The sequence below is a fragment of the Cyanistes caeruleus genome, chromosome 1 (genome assembly GCF_971803275.1).
Source record: "Cyanistes caeruleus chromosome 1, bCyaCae1.hap1.1, whole genome shotgun sequence".
NCBI lineage: Eukaryota > Metazoa > Chordata > Aves > Passeriformes > Paridae > Cyanistes > Cyanistes caeruleus.
The window spans coordinates 15,115,083-15,138,538 of NC_141701.1; the positions used below are offsets into that span (position 1 = coordinate 15,115,083).

The 23,456-nt window shown below is 38.1% G+C and overlaps 1 protein-coding gene across 1 annotated transcript in view; it reads left to right on the forward strand.

Annotated features, from left to right (window-relative positions):
* Window positions 1-23,456, forward strand: part of EIF3H (eukaryotic translation initiation factor 3 subunit H) — a 90,644-nt gene that overhangs the window by 6,107 nt on the left and 61,081 nt on the right. The window contains exon 2 of the mRNA XM_086879928.1: window positions 16,281-16,437. Coding sequence (XP_086736054.1) covers window positions 16,281-16,437 — 157 coding nt within the window. The remainder of the gene's footprint in view (window positions 1-16,280; window positions 16,438-23,456) is intronic.

The following is a 23,456-nucleotide window of genomic DNA, read 5'->3' on the forward strand; positions in this document are numbered from 1 at the left end:
GGTTCTGTCCATCCGTCTGTGTGCCTGTGGCTTTGGTGCATGGAACATTTTCAAGGAGTGGTGAAAACTGACCAGTTGTGAAATGTTCATAAAAACCCAGCAGTGAATAGCAGACTGCTCCTGCTGCAGGCTGGTGCCATACACTTCGATAATAACTGTTAAATTTTATTTATTTTGCTCTGGGTTTTCTCTGTCAGGCATATAATCTGCTTTGTGAGCTGCTGTTGATTCAGGTCAACTGAGTGGACCTGATAATCCTCCAGAAGCACATTATAAAATACGATTTTCCCTTTAGATGAGATGTAAGAGTTCATGTATTTGTTTTTGGCCATTCAGACAAAAAGATCAGATTAAGTGCCCTATATTGCATCCTATTGTCTTTGTTTCCTGTTGTAGAAATTTGAATAGAGATTCCATCATGTTTTCTGCAGTCAAGTAGCCCAAAGAAAGCTTGTGTGAAAGCAGTAGTGAACAGGCTGGGAAAAGAGTGACTGATGAGAAGGAACCTGGGGGTGCTGGTTGACAGCAACCAAACATGAGCCAGTGTGGTCCAAAAAGACCAATGGCATCTGGGCCAGGATCAGGAACAGGATGGCCAGCCAGGTGCAGGGCAGTGATTGTCCTCATGTACTCAGCACTGGTGAGGCTGCATCTCAAATCCTATGTTCAGTTTTGGGCTCTTTGCTACAAGAAAATCATTGAGGTGCTGGAGCACCTCCAGAGAAGGGCAATGGAGCTGGGGAAGGGTCTGGAGCACAGGTCTGATGAGGAGCAGCTGAGGGAGCAGGGTGTGTTTAGCCTGGAGAAAAGGAGGTCCTTATCCATCTCTACAACCCTCTGAGGGGAAGGTGTGGCAAAGTGAGGGTCAGTTGCTTCTCAAGGTAACAAGTCATAGGACAAGAGGAAATCACCTCAGGTTGGTACAGGGGAGGTTTAAATTGCATATTAGGAAAAAATTCTATATTGAAAGAGTGGTTAAATAGGGGAACAGGCAGCCCAGGGTGGTGGAATCACCATTTCTCAAAAGCATTTAAAGAAACACAGAGACGTGGCACTTAAAGACATGGTTTCATGCTGAATACTGTGCTGGGGTTGGGTTGATGGTGGGACTTGAGGATCTTAGAGATCTTTTCCAACTTAAGCAATTCTCTGATTCTGTGATTATTGCAAGCTGTCAGAAATAATTGTACAGCAATGCCATAATTTGTTTACACTTTTTTTTTTTTAATGCAAGAGGTGTTGATGGACCCAGGTTTGTTGTATTCTAGAAATTCCTCAATGGGATCCAAATTTTTTGTAATTCTGCTGCTGAAATTAATCAGATTTGGTTCACTGGTATTATAGTCTTTAATTTCAGTAAGGTGCAATAAATTTCAAACTATAAGCTGATGGATTTTAGAACATAAACAGTTATTCCTTTGAATGATTTTTAGGTTAATGGAAGATGCTAGATTTCCATCAAATCTTGGAGACTTCTCTAAAAACCTTCCCTAGGGAAGCTTCTAACCCTACTACACTGTCTAAAATTATACTTGTGGAAGACTTCCTTGGCATATTTATCTATTTTTCATGATTTCAGTAGTAGATATCAGGCAACACAGAAAACTGAAGGCAGAAGTGAACTGGTGTACCATTCAAAAGCATAAGATCTGATAGGGTAAGTAGCATTTTAGCAATGTGAGAATTGAAGTCTGAATTATTCGGAAACTGAACTAATGTCCAAAACCAGATATTCCATGTGGTGGATTGTGGGTTATGTCAGATCACTAACATGAAGGTGATGGATATATGGAAACTTTCTTCTGGAAAATAACAGCTCTAGGATGGGAGATAGGGAGCTCTTAGCAAGGCAGGTGTGCTGCTAGGCCAGATAAATGTTCTTATTAATTACATTTGCCTTCTGACTAGTTACAAGGCAATATGGTTTTACTGGGAAGGTGTTGTGTTCTCTGCAAATCTGTGTGAGGTTATTCTAGGAAGGAAGGTAAAAGTAACTAAATTCATCTAACTAAATTCTTAAGCTCCAAATTATTTTTTCTTTTTAAATCTTACCCTTGCATTTATTTACACATTCAAAAAATTACACACCCAGGAATGGTTCTGAGGAACAGTGTTAGCTGTCTGAAAAAGGTTTGCTTATGCATGGCTCTTGCATATATAACTAGATCCTGACTCATGCTAAAGCACTAATATGTGCATTGCTTGTATCATTTAATTAATGGGAATGATGGTTCCTTTTTTACTTAAACACTGCATAGGATTTATTTTTACACTTACTGTCCATTGCACAAAATTTTTATGCATTGTAGGAAGTAGCAAAAGTTACGTAGGCTTCTCAAAAGGTTTGTATTCTTATATCTTCATATCTGCTGATGTGCAAAAGCCTTAACACTAGTAACGAATTGCCACTAAACCTTAAGATATTTTTGTAAGTTTGTTTATAGTAAATACAAACATACCTTGGCCAAAACATAAATATGTCAAGAAGATGATTGAAAGTTGTAGGCCTTGTCTGCGTTTGTGCACCACCATCACCAGTGTGGCTATAGTGCCACATTCTTTTGTGTCAGATAGGATTGATTTTATTGAAGACTGTTTCTTTAAGCTTCATTACACCATCCCTGATTTGGTGATGTTGTAATATGCCTAGGGCTTTGTATTCTTATGTATGGTAAGTACACACACACACACACACATATATATATATATATATATGATTGATTGATTGATTGATTTACAAAATCATAGATAAGAATATGGGTCTGCATTTTTAAAAACCCTCACATCATTATTGAATTCTTTTTCAGTAGTTACTCTATTCATAATTATGATCTTTAAGTTGCTTGTGCCTTGTTTTTTTATTACCATCCATTTTTGCCTTAAAGGGGGTGGATACACTGGGCTGTATCCTCAGTTCATAAGGAGGAGCCCTTCAGGATGGTATGTTTGGTCACAGTGAATGGAAGAAGGTACCATGGTAACTGAAAATCAGTTTCTAAGACTTGCAGATGTTTGTGTAAGCACTTTTTAAAATGGCAACTTCTGACAGTCTTGAAAGAAAGCAATCAATTTCCATAGTGTTTGAGTAATTTTGTAGTACTGGTGAAGCCTTTTATTGAACTGGCTGAAATCTCTGACATTTCTTAAGTTGTGCTTAATATTGTGTTTTTTCTAGCATTTCTTGTGTGTTTTTTTTTTTTTTCCTTTCCTTCTTTACCCTTTCTGAAGAGTTTGCAAGAATGCACAGTGGTGGGTTCTGCCTGCTGTTATTTGTAGAGTTGCTTGACGTTGCAGAGCTGTAGAGTAGTATTTTAGGAAATAATGTCCTTCAGGCAGTGTTGTATTTTGTATGTCTTCCAAAGGAGTTAAAATGGAATTTGAAGTTGAAGTTTAATCTTGCTGACTTTTCCTTGACCTGTTTCTTTAAAAAATTAGATCACATTATGCTGGCTTTGAGAGTTGTGTTTGAATTGAATACTGGTTTGATGTATTCACGAATACTTTGAACCATGGAGAAGACAGAAGAGCTTTGTTTTATATTCTATTAATCTTCATGTGTTAACAATGAGTTGCATGAATCTAACCCAGAAGTGAACTTCTGACATATAATTTGTGCTTAAATTCAGAAGAGAAAGCATTAATGTGTGCTGGTAAGTTGAAAGGGCAGGAGCCTCCTTGGAATATAACTATTTTGAGGCTTGAAATGTCTTGAACTGCAGTGGGTAAGGTACCCATATCATGATGGTCTGAGAATGCAAATTTCAGTGTGTTTTGTCAGTGGATAGCAGTGGATATGTGCTAACAGAGCACAAACTTTAAATTATTTGTAAGAGTGCAGTGGTGCACTCAGCATCTCCTAAGTGTCCTGGTAAGTGTACCCTAGTGAGGCATTTAGAGCTGCAACATCTGGTATCGCTTCATACTGTGAAACTAGTGTGCTGACAAAAGGAGTTAATCTAAATGTGGAGGTGGCTTAAATGTGTTGAGCAGTGTTACCCTTCAAAAATTTAAGGAGAAAATCTTACTTTAAAACAGGCTTTTATTTTCTTGCATGCAAAGAGAAATAATGTGTTGCCCTTTACACTGCTGTCATTAGCAGTTAAAGTTCTTTTAAAGGATTTTTTGTCCCTCTATGTGCATATTGAAGTGGTCTCTGGTGTGGTAATTGTGTTTTCAAAGCTCCTGTGAAAACAGGAGATCGTGCTCTTGTGATTCCTGTTTGGGTGTGTTAATACTGAGAGAAATAAAAATACAAGAGTATTTTTACCAGATTTTTACCTTTTATTTTTACCTGTTGTATAAATTCCTACCTTTTGGTGATGAAAGTGTTGCATCTAAAATCCAGCTGATAATAGTCATTATTTTTTGTCCAGGTTGGCGTTAACTTTGCCTCTATGCGTTGGGAGGTTACCAGTGATGGCTTTGTTGCTGAGGCAGTGCATTATGTCTGCTTGCACACTGAACATTGTCAAGTGTTCTCCTTTGGTTTTCAATGTGTTGTAAGAGAGCTCTGCAGCTGATGTTCAGTGTGGTGTAGGTGAGGGAAATGTACACGGAACTGCAGACCCTAGGAAGAAACCCAGCAGGTACAGGTTCTGAAAGGCCCTTGGTGGTGTGTATGAAATGAACAAGTCCTACACCCTACTATTCAGTCTTAGGACTTTTTCTTTCACCTTTTAAATAAATTTTATAGGTCATATGAAAGGCCTTGAAAGAGCAGCAAACTTTTTTTTTTAACCTCTGCTCTTTGAAAAAGGATCATGTATCTTCTTATACATGAATCTATACACATAATCTTGTTGTTGTTGTAGTATTTCATCAGTAATCTATCTTTGTTAGAGATACTTTTTGGGTATGGTTACTTTGGGTGTTGTTTTTCTGTACTTACACACATGTTCAAAATACCTTCTCAGTTTTGAGCATACTTTTCTTTAATATTATTTTAATCTTCCAGCAGCATTAGGATTCCAGAGATGTGATACCAGCTTTACCAACTGTGTGTAGGAGTTTAATTAGGTTACCACATATGAGAATCATACCAGCTTAATGGAAAGTAAATAAATTGTTAATGTACCACATGGAAAAAATTCAGGCTTGTATAATAAATATTCTTGTTAGTATTTTATATGATTATTCAATAATCTAAAACCAAGACAATAGAGCTTAACTTTGATAATGTCTTTTGTAATGTGCATATGCAAAATTACTTCAGCATCAGTGTTGGAATATTTTTGAATGACTTGTATATGGATATTTATTCCAGATAAGCATTCTGGTAATCTCTTTTGGCTTAATCAAATTTTAAAGTTAATAGAGAGGCTTATTTACTCACTGGAGTTTGAAGATATGCCTGAATTTTGCTTTATGCATGCAATAACAGACTAATTCTCTTTTGTAAATATTTGGGTTTTTTCTGGAAAGTGAGTGTTAGGATGTTGCTTTGAGCATGTAAGACTTGTTGGTCTTTGCCATTGTTCTGCGTACACATTTTATTCTGCTTTGCAGTGTGTTTGCTGCACATCCTACCTATTCTTTGGAGCCCAAATCTGTCCAAGAAGCACTGTGCATACCCCTTCCTGTTTTACAAGTTCTTAGTGTTTAGGAACTTGGAGGTGTAAATCACTTACTAATATTTGGGGATTTTTTTGTGCATACCTGAGAAAAGTATGCAGTCTGACAAAATGGTTTGTCAATGTAGGGCTGAGTTTTGAGCACTTAGATGTTAGGGTTTTTACTATTATATTATTAGCAATACAAAAAGAATTAATAGTTTTAAAGGTCTTTAAACTTTAGATGAGACGTAGGATATTTACGGCAGCTGTCATCACTCCTTGGAAGCAATTTGAAAGCTATCCTGCCTTCTCCATTGGCACTCTCAGTGATAAAATTAGAATGATTGTTTTTAATCTCATTGTCACAGTAGCTGTTATTAGAAATGGAACTCTTCTGGAAGTGATTTTCATGTGGCAGTGTTCGGATGATGATACAAAGGCAAATCTGTGTTGAAAAAGTGGGAAAGCTGAAGCAATAACTGTCGTTCATGGTTTGGGCTTTTTTTTTTTCTTCTCAATTTTATACTTTTTAAGTCAGCAGGAAAACTGAGACTCCATGCAGGCTTGATTCTCTGGATTGTACTAGCTGTTACTAGGAGGATCTGTCTCCGTTGCAGCCCCTTAGCATATAACCAAGTGTTTGCCAGAAAGGCTGAGTGTTTCAATGTGGAAAAAATTGTTGTGCAAAAAGTTATAAATTATTGAAACGATATGGAAGTCATGTCCGGTGGGGACTTTACTGGTTACTTGGAAGCATCTGTTGAATGCATATGGAAGGCGTGCTTTAAAGACACACCCTTAAATAGCATATTCCAGTTTCGTTGTGCAGGGTATGTTTTTTGGAAAAGATCAGGAGTTTCAGATGAGCCCCCATTCCCTTCTCCCCATCTAAGTCTGCCTTACTTTGCTAATTTTTGAAGGTCAAATAGATAAGGCTAACTGTATTGCCGTTTAGCTTCAAAATGGTAGCAGTCTGGCACAATCTGATTAAAGAATAGTTAAAAAAAAGTGCTACTGCTGCTTTTGGCTGTCATTTTAAAATTTTTTTATAGGAAGCTGCTAGAAGTTGATGCTGAAGAAAACCTTATACTTGGAATACACTGCTCACTTGGTGAGCGCCACAAATTTTGAACAATGGTGATTCACTAATACACAGAACATATGTATGTTGAAGTATAAATGTAAAGCTCTGATGTTTTGAGGAGAAAATGTTGAAACTGTGCCTGTCTCTACCACTTCTATATAATTTCCGTATGTTGTGCTCTGAAGGAGTATATTCATCAGCTTTCATTCTTGAAATGATGGCTTGATATTGAATTCATTAAAAATAATAAATATGAATTATATTGGCAATTTGAAAAAACTGCCTGAAATACTGAATGTTTTCAAAAGTTTTGTGTTCAGTAAGATCTGGGAAATAGAAGAAATAATATAGTAAGTAGTCCTGGGGAAATGCTCCATCCCTCTTGCAACCAGCAGAATTTTGATGTTAATCTCATTACATCCCTATCGCTGCCTCCTGACAGTGTGCTAATAACATCTAATGCCCTGCCACTCACACAGTTGAGGTCCTGAGGCTGTTTTACTGAAGTGTTTCTATAAGGAAGCGATTCTGCAGTGCCCCTGGCCTTGACGGTTTCCATGGGAATGTGCATGAATCCATGTACTGTGAAATGTGTTCTGAAACTTTGTATTGCAGAGAACTGTATTTTACCAGCGTGTGAACACAGCAATGGGGAGTTTCAATACACATGTGTAATGGTGCATTTTTGCTTGCATTGAGGCAATATTAAAGTGTGCTAATGGTTTGTGATTAACCCTGCAGATGGTTGTTAATCTGAACTGCTGTAAAACTCAACTGTAGGGGGACAAAAATGAAGAAGAGATTGATCTATTTGGTAACACACACCTTGACTAACATTCGGTATTTTTCTGTGTTTTAATAACCTTTGCTTTTCTCCACTGTTTAATTAGTTTTTCTTTTGATGTACTGCAGTTTGTGTTTAACTGCTTCCTTTTGCAAGAACAAGCAGCTCACTTGGACATGAGTAAATAAATGACTTAAACAGATGTTTCACGGTACCTACAAGATACTAGCTGATGAATGTAAATTCCTGGCAGAGTCAAGGAAAACCACAGCCTATGAAAACCCAACATGCCTCTAGCCAAAACCCAGTAATCTTCCCTTCTAATGTTGTACTTGTGCAGAAGCAGGCTTGGTGTCTGTACAATTTCAGTTCTTCAGTCTGAACTCCACCTACCTGTGGAGTCTTGTCTGAGTTTGTCTTTTCCATTTTAGATATTAACCAATTTTAGTTCTAGGTGTTGAGGAATGGTCTCTTTCATGTTCTGTGTCTGGTTTTACATGAAATCAGTGATTTTTTTGTAATTTGAAGTAGCTTTTTTTTATAAGCTATGATATTTTTTTAAAAATCTTTGTGGCTTCAAAAGTATCCCAGTAATAGCATGAGTGGGCAGCTAACCCATGTTTGCAGCAGCTGAGCTTGCTTCCAGTGAGTGAATAGTGTGTGTGTCAATCACTTGGCAGTGTCTGTAGAAATCTGGGCTTGCACTGTGGGCACAACCACCTTGGCTGGAAGTGGGGGCTGTTGAAAGGTGCAGCCAGACTGTGTTGCTGTAGGGAGGCCCCCATCTTGTTAGAATGGTTTTTCCTCTTGCTTTTAGGGAGATTCTAGAGCTCTTGAATCTCAGCAGTTTGGAAGTAGTTCTTTAAAAGAGGAATAAAGCAACTGAAAGAGCAGGTACTTCAGAAGTACTTTCTGTTGGGCATTTTTGGTGGTGGTTGAAGCTTTGCTGTTGGTTTGTGTTGATGTGCCTCTGATCTACACATTATCTGTGCAAGAGTGTTCAGAAAGTGAAAAATGAACTCAATGTCTACTTTTTCTGGACTAAGCTCTAGGATAAAGAAGGTACAGCTTTTTCAGCCGTGCCCCAAACACTGCACATAATCAGTAAATGTTCAAGAAGTGATAAAATGCTTCTTGGCCTGTCACTGGCTTAATATTGTGCTTTGAGTCAGCCACTTGCTGAGATAAAGTGACAAGGGATCTTATATCTGGTTTATTGCTGCATATGGATATTACTACTTTCTTTGTCCTGCTGGAAAAAAAACCCAACCAAATGCTGAAGGAAAGTGAGATGGCTATAAGCAAGAGGTAAAATGGCTATAAAGCAAGAGGTATCTGGAAAACCATATAGATTCCTATAATTACAGGAGAAAATGGTTCCTAAACCAAGCAGTAGTGACGGAAAAGACTTGTTAAATTGATAATCTCTTACGATTTCAGTAGTTTTCTTTAGCCTCATGTACATATTGTGGAGTAGAAAGATTACTGAAGTTCCCTCTTGCAGTTAAGTCATCTGAAGTCTTGATGTTTACAGACTAAGCAAGTGTTATGTTTGGTACCAAGGGATGTAATGAGACGCCTAGGGAACAGAAAGCTTTGGATGCTTGTCATATGCTTCATAATACTCAAAAATACTAATATAGTACAGACACATGTAACATCATTAACCCCATAGTTCAAGATAGACTACTTTCCATTCAATTTAACATGGATTTCCAGAATGGCTTAGTGCTGAGAACGTACATGAGACAAAATTGACAGACTCCTATAAGTTATAACTTCAATGTGAAAATGTATGTAGCATCCTCTGCTTGAGGACCACCTCAGATCAATACACTCTGTTCATTGTTGGTGAATTTAGGCTCAACTCCAAGAAGCTTCTGCTCTTGTCAAAAGGATATTTTGATATTTGCACCCCTTGGAGATGGTATGAAATGGCATGCATCATTCTGTTATGCTTCCTATATAATTATTGTTTTTAAGCCCCAAATTTCTGTCAAGTTCAAAAATAAGATTTTAACATCTGGTGTTGAATTAGCTGTTGAGTGACATAAATGTATGCTCACTATTCCAAGAACTGTATTTACAAAGACTTTATAAATGTTGGTGTTTAGGCTCTAGCAAGTCAAGATAAAGGTAAATTATTGCGGGGCGTGTGAGGTCTTCTGTCCAAAGGATGACTGCTACACTTACTAGATAAAACAGTGAGGGCTAAGGCTTGTTATTTCTGAAGCTGCTGTTCAAAACAACATTTTTCTGAAGTTACCTTGCTTTTAAAGTCTACTCAGTCTTGGCCTTAGGTTTTTCAACAGAATGTTTAGATTAAATATCTTGTTGATTATTTCTCAGGGAATTAAAATAATTTTTTGTTTTTGGCCACCAAACATACTTATGACTGAAGATTTCTGCCAAATCAATTACTTTAAGATGTTGAAGGTCTTAATGGAAAACTGTTTTTAAAATTATTTTCCTTTACTTCTCCTGAGATAAAATTGGTCTGACAGCTTTAAGAGCCTTTATTCTAAAGTTAAGTAGAAGAAGAAAAGAAAAAATGTATAGACATCCATCATGTCGGGAATGGTCAAAAATGCAGTCCTGTTCAGTAATAGAATCTAGAAAAAATTCAAAGATCTCTGCAAATAAGCTGGAATATGCATTTAAGTGAATTTTGTATTTATCAGTAGAAATTGTCGTATTTCATGACATTAGTATAACATGTAAAATTCAGTTTCATCTCTAATCTTCTGTTTCATAGGATGGTTTGAGTTAAGAATCATCTAGTTCCCACCCCCTTGTCATTGGTGAGGACACCTTTCACAAGACCAGGTTGCTCGGAGTTCCATCCAACCTTGAATAGGCCTTAAACACCTTCAGGGATGGGGCATCCACAGCTTGTCTGGGCACCCTGTGCCAGTGCTTTACCACCCTCACATTTAAGGATTTTTTTCTAATATCTGATCTAGTACCACTTTCTTTGAGTTTGAAGCCATTCCCCCTTGACCTGTCACTACATGCAATACAATAAATCCTTTCCATTGTCCCTGTAGGCTCCCTTCGGGTGCTGGAAGGCCACAGTCAGGTCACCCCAAAGCCTTCTTTTCCAGGCTGAACAAGCCCAAATTTCTCAGCTTGTCTTCATAGGAGAGGTATTCCATCTCTCTGATCAGAGGTGGCCTCCTCTGGATTCACTCCAACAGGTCCATGGCCTTCCTGCATTGAGGACTCCAGCGCTGGACACAGCACTGCAGCTGGGATCTCATGGGAGTGGAGTAGAAGGGGCATAATCACCTGCTTGACATGCTGCCCACACAGCTTTGGATGTGGCCCAGGACACACTTGGCTTTCTGGCCTGTGAGTGCACATCGCCAGCTCATGCCAACCTCATGTACAGCAGCTCCCCACGTCCTTCTGGGTACGGCTGCTGTCCATCTGTTCCTCCCCCAGCCTGTGTTGGCATCGGGGGTTGCCCTGACCCAGGTGCAGCGCCTTGCTCTTGCTCTTATTAAACCTGATGCGGTTCTCATGGCCTACTTCTCAAGCTTGTCCAGGTCCCTCTGGGTGGCATCCTGTCCTTCAGGACTGTCAACCACACAACTCAGCTTGGTGCTGAACTCATGCCATGACTTCATGTGGTGGCAAGTATTGTGCCATAAAGGTTCACAGCCAACAGCTGTGAGACCAGGGTATCAACCTGTTGATTTTGTGCTTCTGACATGTTGTCTGTCACAGTGCTTTCTAGAACCCATTTCTGTGGACTGCACTGATTAAGATGGAATTTTTTATGTGTTTCAGTAAACATCTGTCTCATTAATCATCTGGAGGAGTGCGTCATGTGTATAGACATATGTTTTCTTACTCTTAATCGTTGCAATGATATCTTTAATTTACTTCAGTGTTCCTTTTCTCCTGGCAGGAAAGTTGAGAGTTTCTGTTTTTGTCTTATCAAGTGGTACTATAGCCAGGAGACAAATCAGCTTAAGGCAAGTTTTTGCTTGGTCAGCTTCCAGGACTTGTCTTTTGTAAGTGTAGGATAAGCACTTATCTGTAGTGTGTAAAAACCTCATCTGGAACTATTAAAATGTTAACATTGCTCATGTTTCATGATATCTAGGTTTTTTGTATTTTTTTCCATGTCTTTGTTTAAAAACAAAGCCATTCCATGCTTACTTGAAAATTTCAGAACTGTTTAATTTCATTTTGTTTGTTGTTAATTGGTTGTTTCAGCACAACACCAGTTGTAGATTTGCTTTTGGTGTAGGGTTACCTGAGGAAGGAGACATTGGCACTAAATTAGAGTGAAATGTGCTATGTCTTCATGCGGATATTAATTGCTAAACAGTTCGATTCTTTATCCAGAGGTGACATTTATGCATTTCATGTGTATCAAGAAGATGTTGATTCTAGGCATCTTTGAAGTTAACACAGTTACCATTGTCATTGTTAGTAATGACTGACATTGTGATCTATCCATTTACAAAGCTGCATTATCAGTTCTCTGTTGAATTTGGTTTATGCTAGGAGTTTGAGTAAAATTGCTCATCCTGAAACACTCAAATATAAAAGTTCATGGTTTGAGTTTTAAGAATTTGTATGGAGAAGGCTACATATGTGATATGGATGTATTCAAAATGTATCACGCATTATTAGCAGTCATAGCTTTCAAGACCCTTTTGCCAAGCTAAATATTGACCAGCATTGCAGTAGTGTTAAGTACTGAGAGGATGTGAGTGTTGTGGCACCTTCCACATTACTGCTGAAAACAGCTACATAACACAGAGTTGTTTAGACTCTCCCCATCCTCTTCCCCAGATGCTGGCAGTTGATGCTAGTGGTTGTGACCACAAAGCTTTCTTGGGTGGCAAAAAATGTTAAGCATTTAAAAAGATATAAATACTTAATTTAAGACTGTAGATCAGTGTGCTATATCATGTAGCCAGTGGGCTAACAGAAGCTCTCTCTTGTTTGATTTCACATGTGTAAGACATGGCACAGGTACTGGAAATCTGTTTTCAATGTGGTGACATTCAGCTCTCTGGAACACTGCCATAAGTGAATCCTCAGTGTTTTGATTTGCTGTTGTTTCTCTTTACATAAATGCAGAAATGTGCATCTTGATATATTCATGTCCCTACAGTGGGATCTTCACAGAACCCCCCAAAGGCTCACAATACTTCAGCTGCGGGTTTATGTTACACGTATTTCTGTGGTGAGGTACAAACTTTTGAAATTACCAACTGTGATGTCAGAATGTAGCCCAATTTAAAATTTGGCAGTATGAAGTTAAAATATGTATCTTTGATGTTGTTAATAGTTTCAGAATGGCTTTTTAAATTTTTTTAATTTTTATTTTTTTGTATGACTTCATTCTTAATGTCTGAGCAGTGCTTTGAAGATTTGGAGATTAGGAGCACTGCAGAACTGCAAGGTTTTGGTTTTTTTTTTTTTTTAAATTGAGGATTAATGGTCATTAAAATCTGACAAGTGGCTACTCCAAGTGATTAAATTACTTTGGTGTTTTGAACACTAAGTTTACAAGTCTGGGGGACTCTTGAGTTTTATTTAGGAGTTACTTGTGTATCCTTTTCTAAAGAGTCACTATGTACCTGAATATTTCTTACATGCTGATATACTAAATCATGATATACTAATTATTGACTTGTGTTCAGGGTACTAGAGTTTAGAAATCTGAGGATTTTTTTGTTACTTGATACATTTTCTCCTAAAAAACATAACCTTTCCTGGTTGGCCAGCTGCATTACTTAAATAACAGTAGCAGTTGAAATGTGGTTTGATTTGGGTACTGTGATTCTGTGTAGCTATGGCATAGCAGTGAAGGATCTACAGATATTTAAGAACAATCATAGCTTGTATAAAGGGCAATATCTCCTATTAGGGAGTTGGATGGGAATTATAAATGGTGTTTGGCAAGTGAATCAGCATTGACTGAAAGATTGTTATACTGGTGTTCATTTAGATTTCTTTGGGATTTTTTTAAGTGTTATTTGGAGAAATTGGTATTTCTCAAAGTGCTGTTTTATACTTACATTATTTATATTAACACTTTTTACATTTATTTTCAGACCAGTATAACTACTTTAATTCTGTTCTGATTGCTTCACAAACATAACATCTTTTTCTTTTAGGAAATGTCTAGATAACAAGTTATCTAGATAATGAGTGCTCATTTTTCTTGGGTATATGTGGTTTATTCAGTATGAAGTCCTGGTCTGCACCTTCAGTCAGAAATGTCATGGCATTGGTGTTTGCATATTGGTCAACTCTTCCTGCTGTATCTAGACTAGCAAACAAATGGAGATGACCTTTTTAGTGTTGTAGCTGATGTTATTACTAGAGAGATAGTCCTGCTTTACACCTGAAGATCTATTTTTAGTACTGAAACACAGGTTTCAGAGCACATTTCCTTCTTGGTCATATGGCAGTATTTTGGTAGTAGGTTATAAAACTGTCCAGAACAAAGAACAAAATGAAAACAGGAATCCTGTGTCATTGGATGCATCTTTTTCTAAGTGATTTCGGTAGCTAATGTATTTTCCAGTGCAGTTGTAAACACAAACTTCTGCAGTGTCCTAATGGTTGTGAAATTTGGAGTATTGAATTCATGAACTTCTCTGCTCCCTTTGTCAGATTCTGTTGGAAAGTAAGGTTGCAGGTAGGCTTAAATCCCTGGGGTCTCTGTCTTCTTGGGTGATGTCTGCTCTGGTCTTCAGGCTGGAGATGGAAAAGTGCAGGCTTGTGTAATTACTTCATTGTGTGTTGGGGTTTTTAGTTAATACTTCAGAGCTTTGAATTCCTAGTTTTCTTTCTCTGAAAAATCATTGATACTCTGTGACAGCCCATGCTTGTTTCATTTGTGGCTGCTTTCTGTGAGCAATTATCATCAGAAACGCTGCAGCAAATTGACGTCGTATCACAAATGCTCCTGGAATGAAATCAAACAGACAAACAATACTCACATTAACAGGGACAGTCAGTGTGCATAGAGAGCTCAAGAGAAAATGAGAAAAATACTGGAAAAGGTGAAGCTTACAAGACTGTAAAGATGCTGAGAAGTTCTATAGTAGGCAGAGAGCTCTCTGCTGTAATCAGACAGGATAGTTACGGGTTTCTTGACTGGAAGACAGGGAAAATATATGATAAATTTTAGCTTTACATTAAATGCAAGTTGAATATTAGTTACGTGTTGACTGTGGAACATTCATCTTCTACATCCAGGTGATCTCAAACTGATGGTTGCTTTACTGCTTCCATCAGTGTTAAATACTGCTTCACTGCCCACTGATCTTCATTTCCTTGCTGTTTGCTCATGAAATGAGATGCGTATTGCCAAACTATCTCTTTGTGTCTCTACTCTGTAGACCCGTTTTAACAAATTGGATAAAAAGGGTGTGGCTGCAAAGGACTTGAGTGACAGATGTGAATGTATTGGAGTGAAATGTTTTCTACCTATGATTGAGAAGCTTCAATGCAAGTATATTGAGATGCAAAAGGAACCACAAGTGAATGATACTGTAAATAAACAAGGAATCAGTGGGTGTTAGTTCAGTTTGATACTTAAATCAAACTTAGTTGGAAATAGGTATTTCTTTTCAATTTTACCCTCTCTGCCCTGTCTTCAAGTAGGCTGTGTTTATGAAGCTCAAGAAGGCAAGAAGGCACTGTATTTGTAAATAATTTCTATTTTAGTCTCCTTTTTCTTTCATTTAACCTGTATTGTACTTTTATACAATAATGGTGTTTTACAAAAAGTGACATCTGCTAATCACAAAGGAGAAAGCTAGGGACAAACATATGTTCCTGATGTGTAAGTATGAGCTTAACCTCCTTTTTTGTTCTGCCCTCCCCTGTAAAATGTTCACTAGAAGCCAGTACTTGTTTAAAGTCTGTTCTAAGGGCAGTTGAGCTGAAATCTACTAAACTAGTCTGTTTGCCAGCAGATGTTAAAATAGCATTGCTTTAATGAAAACATAATCATCCGGCATTTTCTGTTGAATTTTGAATGGATGGATTAGGGTTTAGTAAAATAAACCTCTCTTACACTGGACAAAGCGTAAGTTCTTTTAAGTCAATGTTTGTGATGAGTGTCTTACCTTACTGTAGTTGTTGTTGTTGAGTATAAAGTGTTATTTAAGTATGAAGTGTTGCTAGAAAATAACTGACTATTTTTGAGGGGTTTTGTTCATACTGTTCCAATTTACAGTATCATCTCATGAGAATTATTTATTGTAGAGTTCAGAATCAAGGAAGGAAATGGGAATTATGTTGTTAAAAATATTATGAGCAATTTATGCATTTTTTCTTTTATCATTGATTTTTCTTAAATACCCTATGACATACCATTTACATTACGCAACTTAAACTATCATCTGAAGTAAAACTGCAGTGAGCTGTACTTTGGAAGATTAATGCAATTGAAATTTGATGTGATCTGCACCTTTAAAATTCCTACCAGTTTCTGCATAGTTTTTTAAGATGTTTTCTTAGTTTCCTGTGCACTGTTTCCCTCAAGAGGGGGCTTACTGGGCCTGCAAGATACTGTTAAAAGCTCACAGTTAACGCAACAAGCTAAAGTAAAAATGATCAATATTTCATTTTAGAATGATGTTTCAGAAAACTGGTTTAGAACTGCATTTTGATGGTTCATTTAATGGTGTTGGTTTTTTCCCTTTAATATTAGGATGACTTTCTGTTCCTCCACCGGTATTAAAATTCCTGGTGCTTAAGCCAATAGCTCACTTGGTTTGCAGCTCTAATCCTTCCAACAAATTTAAAATTCCAGATACATAGTTTGAGGACAAAAGTAATGCATTGCATATTATGATTTTATTGTTTTGTGTTCTAGGTTGTTTTAAAGATCATTAAACATTACCAAGAAGAAGGACAGGGGAATGAAGTGGTCCAAGGAGTGCTGCTGGGTCTTGTGGTGGATGACAGACTTGAAATCACAAATTGCTTCCCTTTCCCTCAGCATACAGAAGATGATGCAGACTTCGATGAAGGTAATATTTACAGTTTTGTAAAACTTAGGCTAAAAAGAAAATCTGTATGGGCTAGAAAGGCCTTTTTTCCCTCACAGTGAGCAGAAGTTTGTGTATACTTAGAGAGTTTGTTTTAGTGTGGCTTGAGATGTCAAGAGTTCAATTGGAGTGCCATCCTGAGTGTCCAACTTAAAGCTTGTCTGCATAAGGGAGGTTAGAGTGGGTGAATACTATATTATATGGACACTTATTTTAGGATGAGACTGTCCACATGGGAGGTTACATTAGTTTTCTCTCTGTAATTATAATCACTTTAAAGCATTTTATGGAAATAGCTGTGTGTATGTGTGTGCATACATATATATGCTGTGTATGCATACCTACACATCTGAATGTAGCTTGGCACATAGATTGCCTCTCTGTGGATTTACCTGTATGTGTTAAGTACTCATTGAAAGCCTGGAGAGCAGAGCTCTTTAAGTTTAAAAGGCTTTGGCTAACTTGGAGTCTGGGTGATCATTTTGCTTTCCAAGTGAGTTAGAATGTAGCATGAGTGGTTTCTGTCTGTCTCAGTGTTTTTTGCTAGTCCTAGTATTTTGTTACCGACACTGTAAGTTCGTATGATTGGCTTGGCACAGAATGACATCAAATTTATAAAGCAAACTTAAAAGGCTTACAATTCTAATCTTGATATTATGAGTGTGTGTATTTAATGATACTAGTAGAAGAACTTTATTAGGGCATAAAGAGTCAGTTTAACTTCAAGAGTAACTGAAGAGGCAATATAGTCAATGTAGTTGCAGTTAATTCTGTTTTGATAATTGAGTTTGAGTAAGAACACTTAATCTGTAAGTATAAACTGCTTTTTCTTGCTTATAATGAGATTAGGTATTATTAAATTAATATTTTAACTAACAAGAAAAGAATCCTGGACCCTGCTTTTTATAGCAGAGATAATTTTAAGAATTCTTTGCAACTTGGTAGGGTTTTGTAGCTGTTTATTGCTTTCTTTGTGGGATTACACAGTTAGCTCAAAGAAAAAAGAGTGCAAAACAAAAAGGAATCTTAATTGTCCTACAATAACACGGTGCTTGAGTCAGAACTATATTTTACTAAAGCCTAAAAAATGTTTTAAAGATTCCTTCTCTTCTGGAGCTCTTCAAAGTATTGACGTAATCTAAATTCTTAATTGAACCCCGTGCTTCATTTTTTTTCTGTAGAAAATGGCTGAATTATTTCCATGTAGCTGATAGGAGAGCAAGTATTGAAATGAATTTCTCAGTGTCAGAGATGGATTCAGCTCACTGTAGGACAGCTCACGTGCTGAGCTGTAAGCCTGTGATCTGGTATGTAGGGCTCAACTGTTCATGTTTGGGAGAAACTTCATTCCAGGAAAGTGATTTTTGGTACAAGTCTTTCTCTTTCCCTTTTTTAGCAAGTAGGCAATAATCCTGGCATTAAGTAAGCTCCAAAGGGAAAGCTTCCCTCACCTGGACCCCTTAACTTTTCAACTTTCTGTTCCCATGCTGTGGGCAGAGAAAGCAGAGCAAGCTCTAGCCAGAGTGGGAAGTGAGCTGGTGGCAGTGAGACTGATGCTGCCTCTGGCAGTGGTGGGGAATCTACGGCCAGATCAGGGGAGCTTGCCTATGCTGAGCCCTGTAAGCCAATTCAGGAGAATTTCATGTTGGTTTCCATCTCCCCTAGCCTGTACTACCTGGATCACAGAGATGTTGATTCAGGGATTATTCTTCTCAGTGAAATACAGTTAAATAGACTGAACCATTTAGGAAATGCAGGGTGCTCATGTTCATTCGGCATTCCCTTAATGTGGGTCTGTTGAGCTCTTTAACTTATGTGGTAGAATTTAGGGAAGATGAAAACCTAAATAAAATGGCTGTTGAGGTTGCTAGCTTGAGCTTTGGATCTTTCTAGCCTCCTCAAAGTTGTCTTCTGCTTTGCCAGTGTGAAAAACAGTAATGTTTTATAAATGCCCACTGTTTGTTTTCCCTGGAGCTGTGTTTGCCTATGCAAGCATCCTGCCAGATCTTCAAAAGATTCTTTTTTCTTCTAGATGCAGATAATTCAAGTAGAGAAATCTCTTGTTATGTGCCAGAATGTTAAAATTCATGCTGCTAAAAACCAAAGAAAATAAGGCACCTCCTTCCTCCTAAGATTTGTGTGTTACTTCAGTACTCTATCTGGCTTTATATATTTGCACTAATACAGGACCATAGATATGGAGGGAAAATATAAGGGCCTTGGCACTTCAGTGTTGCTATTACACAGAATAATACTTAACATTGTGCTCTTTTGTTGGCATGATGTTGCATCGTCTTCTTCCTTATGGAGGCCTTAGTGGTCTCGAGGTGATTGTTGTTAAGAGAATTTGAGCTTTTGTACAAGCAGGTGATATTTGAACAAATAAACTGTTGGGCAATTGGCGAGACACATTTACGTGAATGTTTTCCTCTTTTAAGCTGTGCAGATCTAATATAAAACACATTTTTGAGAGTGCTATGAAAATATCCTTAAACTGAACTTGAAATAGGTATGCATGACATTTAAGAATCAGTTTGATAAAGATGTATTTAAACTTGCTTACAACAACTATTTCTTCAGATATGTGTAGTTATGCTTTTGTTATGGTGCCATTTTGTTTCTTGCTGCTAATGCCTAACATAATACCAAATTTTGACTATCTGTGGTTACAGAATTCCTTAAAATTATTTTTTAAAAAAAACCTATGAATTTGCTCTTTTAGTGCAAGAACATTTTTTAATGCAGCTTGAATTGGACTATTTCTGAAACTACAGAAAATATGAGAGGTTTTTTTTAGCTTCAAGTAATTCTTATTGCAAATCTGGGTGGGCTGTCCACCACGTATGATTCCACGGGTGTTTTTCATCTCAGAAAGTTTCTCCTGCAATGTGGTCTTCCTGTGATTATTTTTGCAAAGTGCCATTTTTTTGGTAAGATTTCTTGTCAGTTAAGTCTTAAACACTTAGGTTAGCCTGCTGTAGCATGAGATTTTTAGTGGGGGTGAGAGGGTTCAACCCAGCTCTGTTAGAAATCTGTAGGTGAAGTTTAGTTGATGATGTGTGACCTAATGGAGGAAAATTGCAGAATTGTTGTTGAGTTGCCTGCAAACGATGCTTCAATGTGAATGTTCGATATTTTAGGGCTGCACTTCAGGCTTTTGGTTAGGCATTTGCTTTTCATATAATTGTTTCCTTATTGCTGGTGCACTTAAATCCTCATAGGCATTGACTTAACTTTTCAAAGCGTTGATGTTTAATTTCATGAAGATACTTTCAGTGATATACACATACAGTCCCTATTTCTGTGCCACCTGCCTCCCCTTCCCCATGTCCTCCACCCCACAGATTCGGGTCTTGTTTAGAGAAAATCAGATTTTGTGCTGTAGGGATTTTTGGCTTACGTACTGTGAAATGATGCAGTGTTCCAGCTTGTCTTACTGAGGGTAGTTTTCTGAGAAGTGCTTTCACTTTAGGGTATTTCCAAGCCATTGTCTGAGCATAGTTTTGCTGTCTTTCAGCTAAGGTTTACTAAAAATTTATCTTACTTACTATATGTTCTTCCTGATAAATAAATGTATTTTTCATGTCTATAAATTTTATTTCTAAGCAACATATTAAGTTCAATCCTTTGCACTTTATTGATTTTATCTTTGGTCCTTTGCACTGAGTAGCTTTTTTTCCCCATTTAAAGGAAATTTATATTTCCTTCTTGGAAATCCAACAGTTAAAAATGAAGTATACCTCTTGTCACTCATTATGTTGTGAGACATTATTTTGAAACAGATTTATTTCAGTCTGATGTATTTTAGTAACCTAGTTACAAAGCTAAGATAATAAATAAAGTCCTGTGGTAAACATGCCAGTCGGAACTTTGAGACAGTTATATAATTATACATCAAAATAAGTTCTATATGGTTGTAACTTTTTCTTCTTTTATTAGATTCCCTCTGAAATGCTTCAGCAGGAAAGCTGGTGCCTTCTCTCCCTATCCTCCAACGTAATTTTTACTTTGTTAGTTGAGAGATTCATTTTGGTTTCCAGGTTAGAAGTCAGCTAAGTGATTAAACATTTTATTACCTTTGGTTTTCTGTGCCTTAGGTTGAATTTAGTTTTGTAGTCATTCAGTAACAACTAGAAATAACAAAGTGCAACATTTCCACAAACACACTATTTTTTAGCCTCAAATAGGTGCAGCTGCATGTGGACAGGTATCATAGCTCATAAATAGTGGTTATTCAGGGTTTTATTTGGCTAGGGGCAGCAGCAATTTGAGCTGCTGAGCCTTACCTGCAGTGCTGCCCATTCGCTCACCTGTGACTTGTGGTCCTTGCAGAAGCAGAGGGCTTCAGGCAGAATCACAGAATCATCAAGGCTGGAAGAAAATTACAAGATCATCAAGTCCAACCATTGCCCAGTACTACCACTGTAACACCTGAAACACATCACACAGGACCAGATCTAGATACCTTTTAAACACCTGCAGGGCTGGTGACTCTGCCACCTCCTTGGGCAATGTATTCTAGCGCCTGACAGCCCTAACACTGGGAAAAAAAAAATTCTAACACCTAATCTGCATCTCCCCTGTCTCAGTTTAAGGCTGTTTCCCTGGTCCTCTCACTGCAGACACGGCAGCCATAGACTGGCCTCCCCTGCACTACACCCCTCTTTCATATGGTTGTAGAGCATGATGAGGTCTCTCCTGAGCCTTCTCTGCTCGAGACTGAACAAACACAGGTCTATCAGCTGTTCCCTTAAGACATATTTTCTAGACCTTTCATAAGCCTTGTTGCAATAGGGTCCAGATGGACTCTCTGAGGGTTGATTTCTTTTGCTAGCATTGGTATAGAAGTCCTGGTGTCATTAAATCACAGCCCTCCAGCAGTGTTGGTTCATCTTCTTTCTGTAAAGGCTTCTGTCCAGCCTAGATTTTGTCCGTTTTTCTTGTTTTATTCCCATTTTAAATCAAAGGTTTTATCATTGTATTTATCATCTTGTATTTCTCTTGTATTGTTGCATGACAGACCTTGAACATGCAGTGACTGTAACTATGTTCTGAATAGGTAGATGCAATTTTCGCTTCTTTTTGTTTGTTTGTTTGTATAGGTTTATTCTCTTCAGGTACTACAGCTGTAGCTCATGTCTATTGTCTTTTACTGTAAGAAAATGGAATGTTTGTGAAATAAATCAGGCTATATGAAATTTGAGTATTATTTCAGTAAGTACAGGAAGAGATGACCCAAAAGCTCCTGAATCACAGCCTTGGTTCTGGTTCCAGTTGTAGTCCGTTCATCTGAATTCCTCATCTGTGTTTTTTGTAAGGCCAGTTGTAATTTAGGAAGAAAGCTGTACTGTATAAATGTTGACTTTTCAAAAACAGCTGAGTGCTGGTGAAAGCCTGTCAGGTTTGTCCATGCATTTATGAAGTTACACTTTGTTCTCTTATGTAAGAAACTATATAGAATTTTAAATTGGGTTTTTTGGGTTTTTTTTTCCTTTTTATTGGGTGAATGAATGTGTGAAATAGTCCACAGGCTCAATAAGATTTAATTTATTTAAGGAATTCAGATGATTATGACAGAGAATGGATGGTCGGTTGTTAAGCTCTCAGAATAATCTCATCTGATCTTCGATATTTGTTTTGTGGATTGCCAGAACTGATACTGCAATATACTGATGCACAAAGATGTTGTTATTATGTGCTTAATTGTCATCTAATAAGACATACTCACAAGGTTCTTTAATAAAACTGCTAATCACACCTGAATTATTTTGTACTCTACCTGTCCCTAGTGCAAGCCCTTGATTTGTTTCCTGAAAGGAAGCTGATATTGACGTGGCTTGTGTAATTGTGATGGTTCAGTGGAGTAGCAGGTGTGCAGCCTGCTGAATGCTTTGCCTAAGTTTTCATACTGTGCAGACTTACCTGTAATGACTGGAGGTTTTTGTCTTTAATGTGTAAGAAAGAAGAAATCCCGGTGAAACGCTGTTTTGCCAGGTGCGGGCTGTGTGGATGCCTTGGGTGTGTAGATGCTTGTGGGTCAGATGCGGCAGTGTATGCCAAAGGATGGATTTATTATCACAAGTGCTAAGAAACAGTGCTATTAATTCTCTTGCCCGAGGCAAGTGAATTGTCCGGGTGTCGTCCCTCGCCACCCCGTGCCCGCTCCTTTGTTCCCCCCGCCCCCGTGTGTCCCCCCCGTGTGTCCCCCCCGTGTGTCCCCCCCGTGTGTCCCCCCCGTGTGTCCCCGCCTGTGTCCCCGCCTGTGTCCCCCCGTGGCCGGGGCGCGGGGCGCAGCTGCCGTCAGAGGGCGCCCGTGGCCAGCGCACGGCCCCGGCCCGCGCCGCGCTCCCGGCCGGGAGCCCCGGGGCCTGCGGCAGCCAAGGGTACACGGTACCTTCATCTGATACGGTCCATGTAATCTTTTACACTAAATGAATTCGGAAAATATGTTACAAACTGCATTGACTATCCTGACTCCGTGTTTTTTCGGTTCTTAAATCAGCCAAAATGTGCTGCGTGCTCTAAGGCTCGGTGTAGATGGGGAGAATTTGATTCAGACTTCCATGTGTGTATCCTAAAAGCAGGACAGGAGCTTGCTTCTGCTGCGCGTTTGCTTCTTTGCTTCCCAGTTCTACCACGCGTAACTAAGAAAGAGGAGGCAGCACTTGTGATGGAGCTCCTTGGCTCATTTAAGGGGATTTATACTACTGGACTGTGCAGACTTAAAAATTGTGTATCAGCTATTTCTTTTCTGACAGTATTGGACAAACTGCCTAAAATGCTTTGTTTACTGCATTTCTGGATTTTCAAGTTGATTTTTACTGTAGGGGCAATGCTTTAAAGCGGTAGGTTAATCCTTCTGTTCAACATCTAATTTTGTATCAAAAAAGAGAAATAATTTTGCTCTTTAAAGTACCATGCATATTAAACTTTTATTTAGATCAGGTTCCATTGAAATTTTGCTGCAAAAGAAGTTAGTGTAATTTGATTTAAAATGCAAA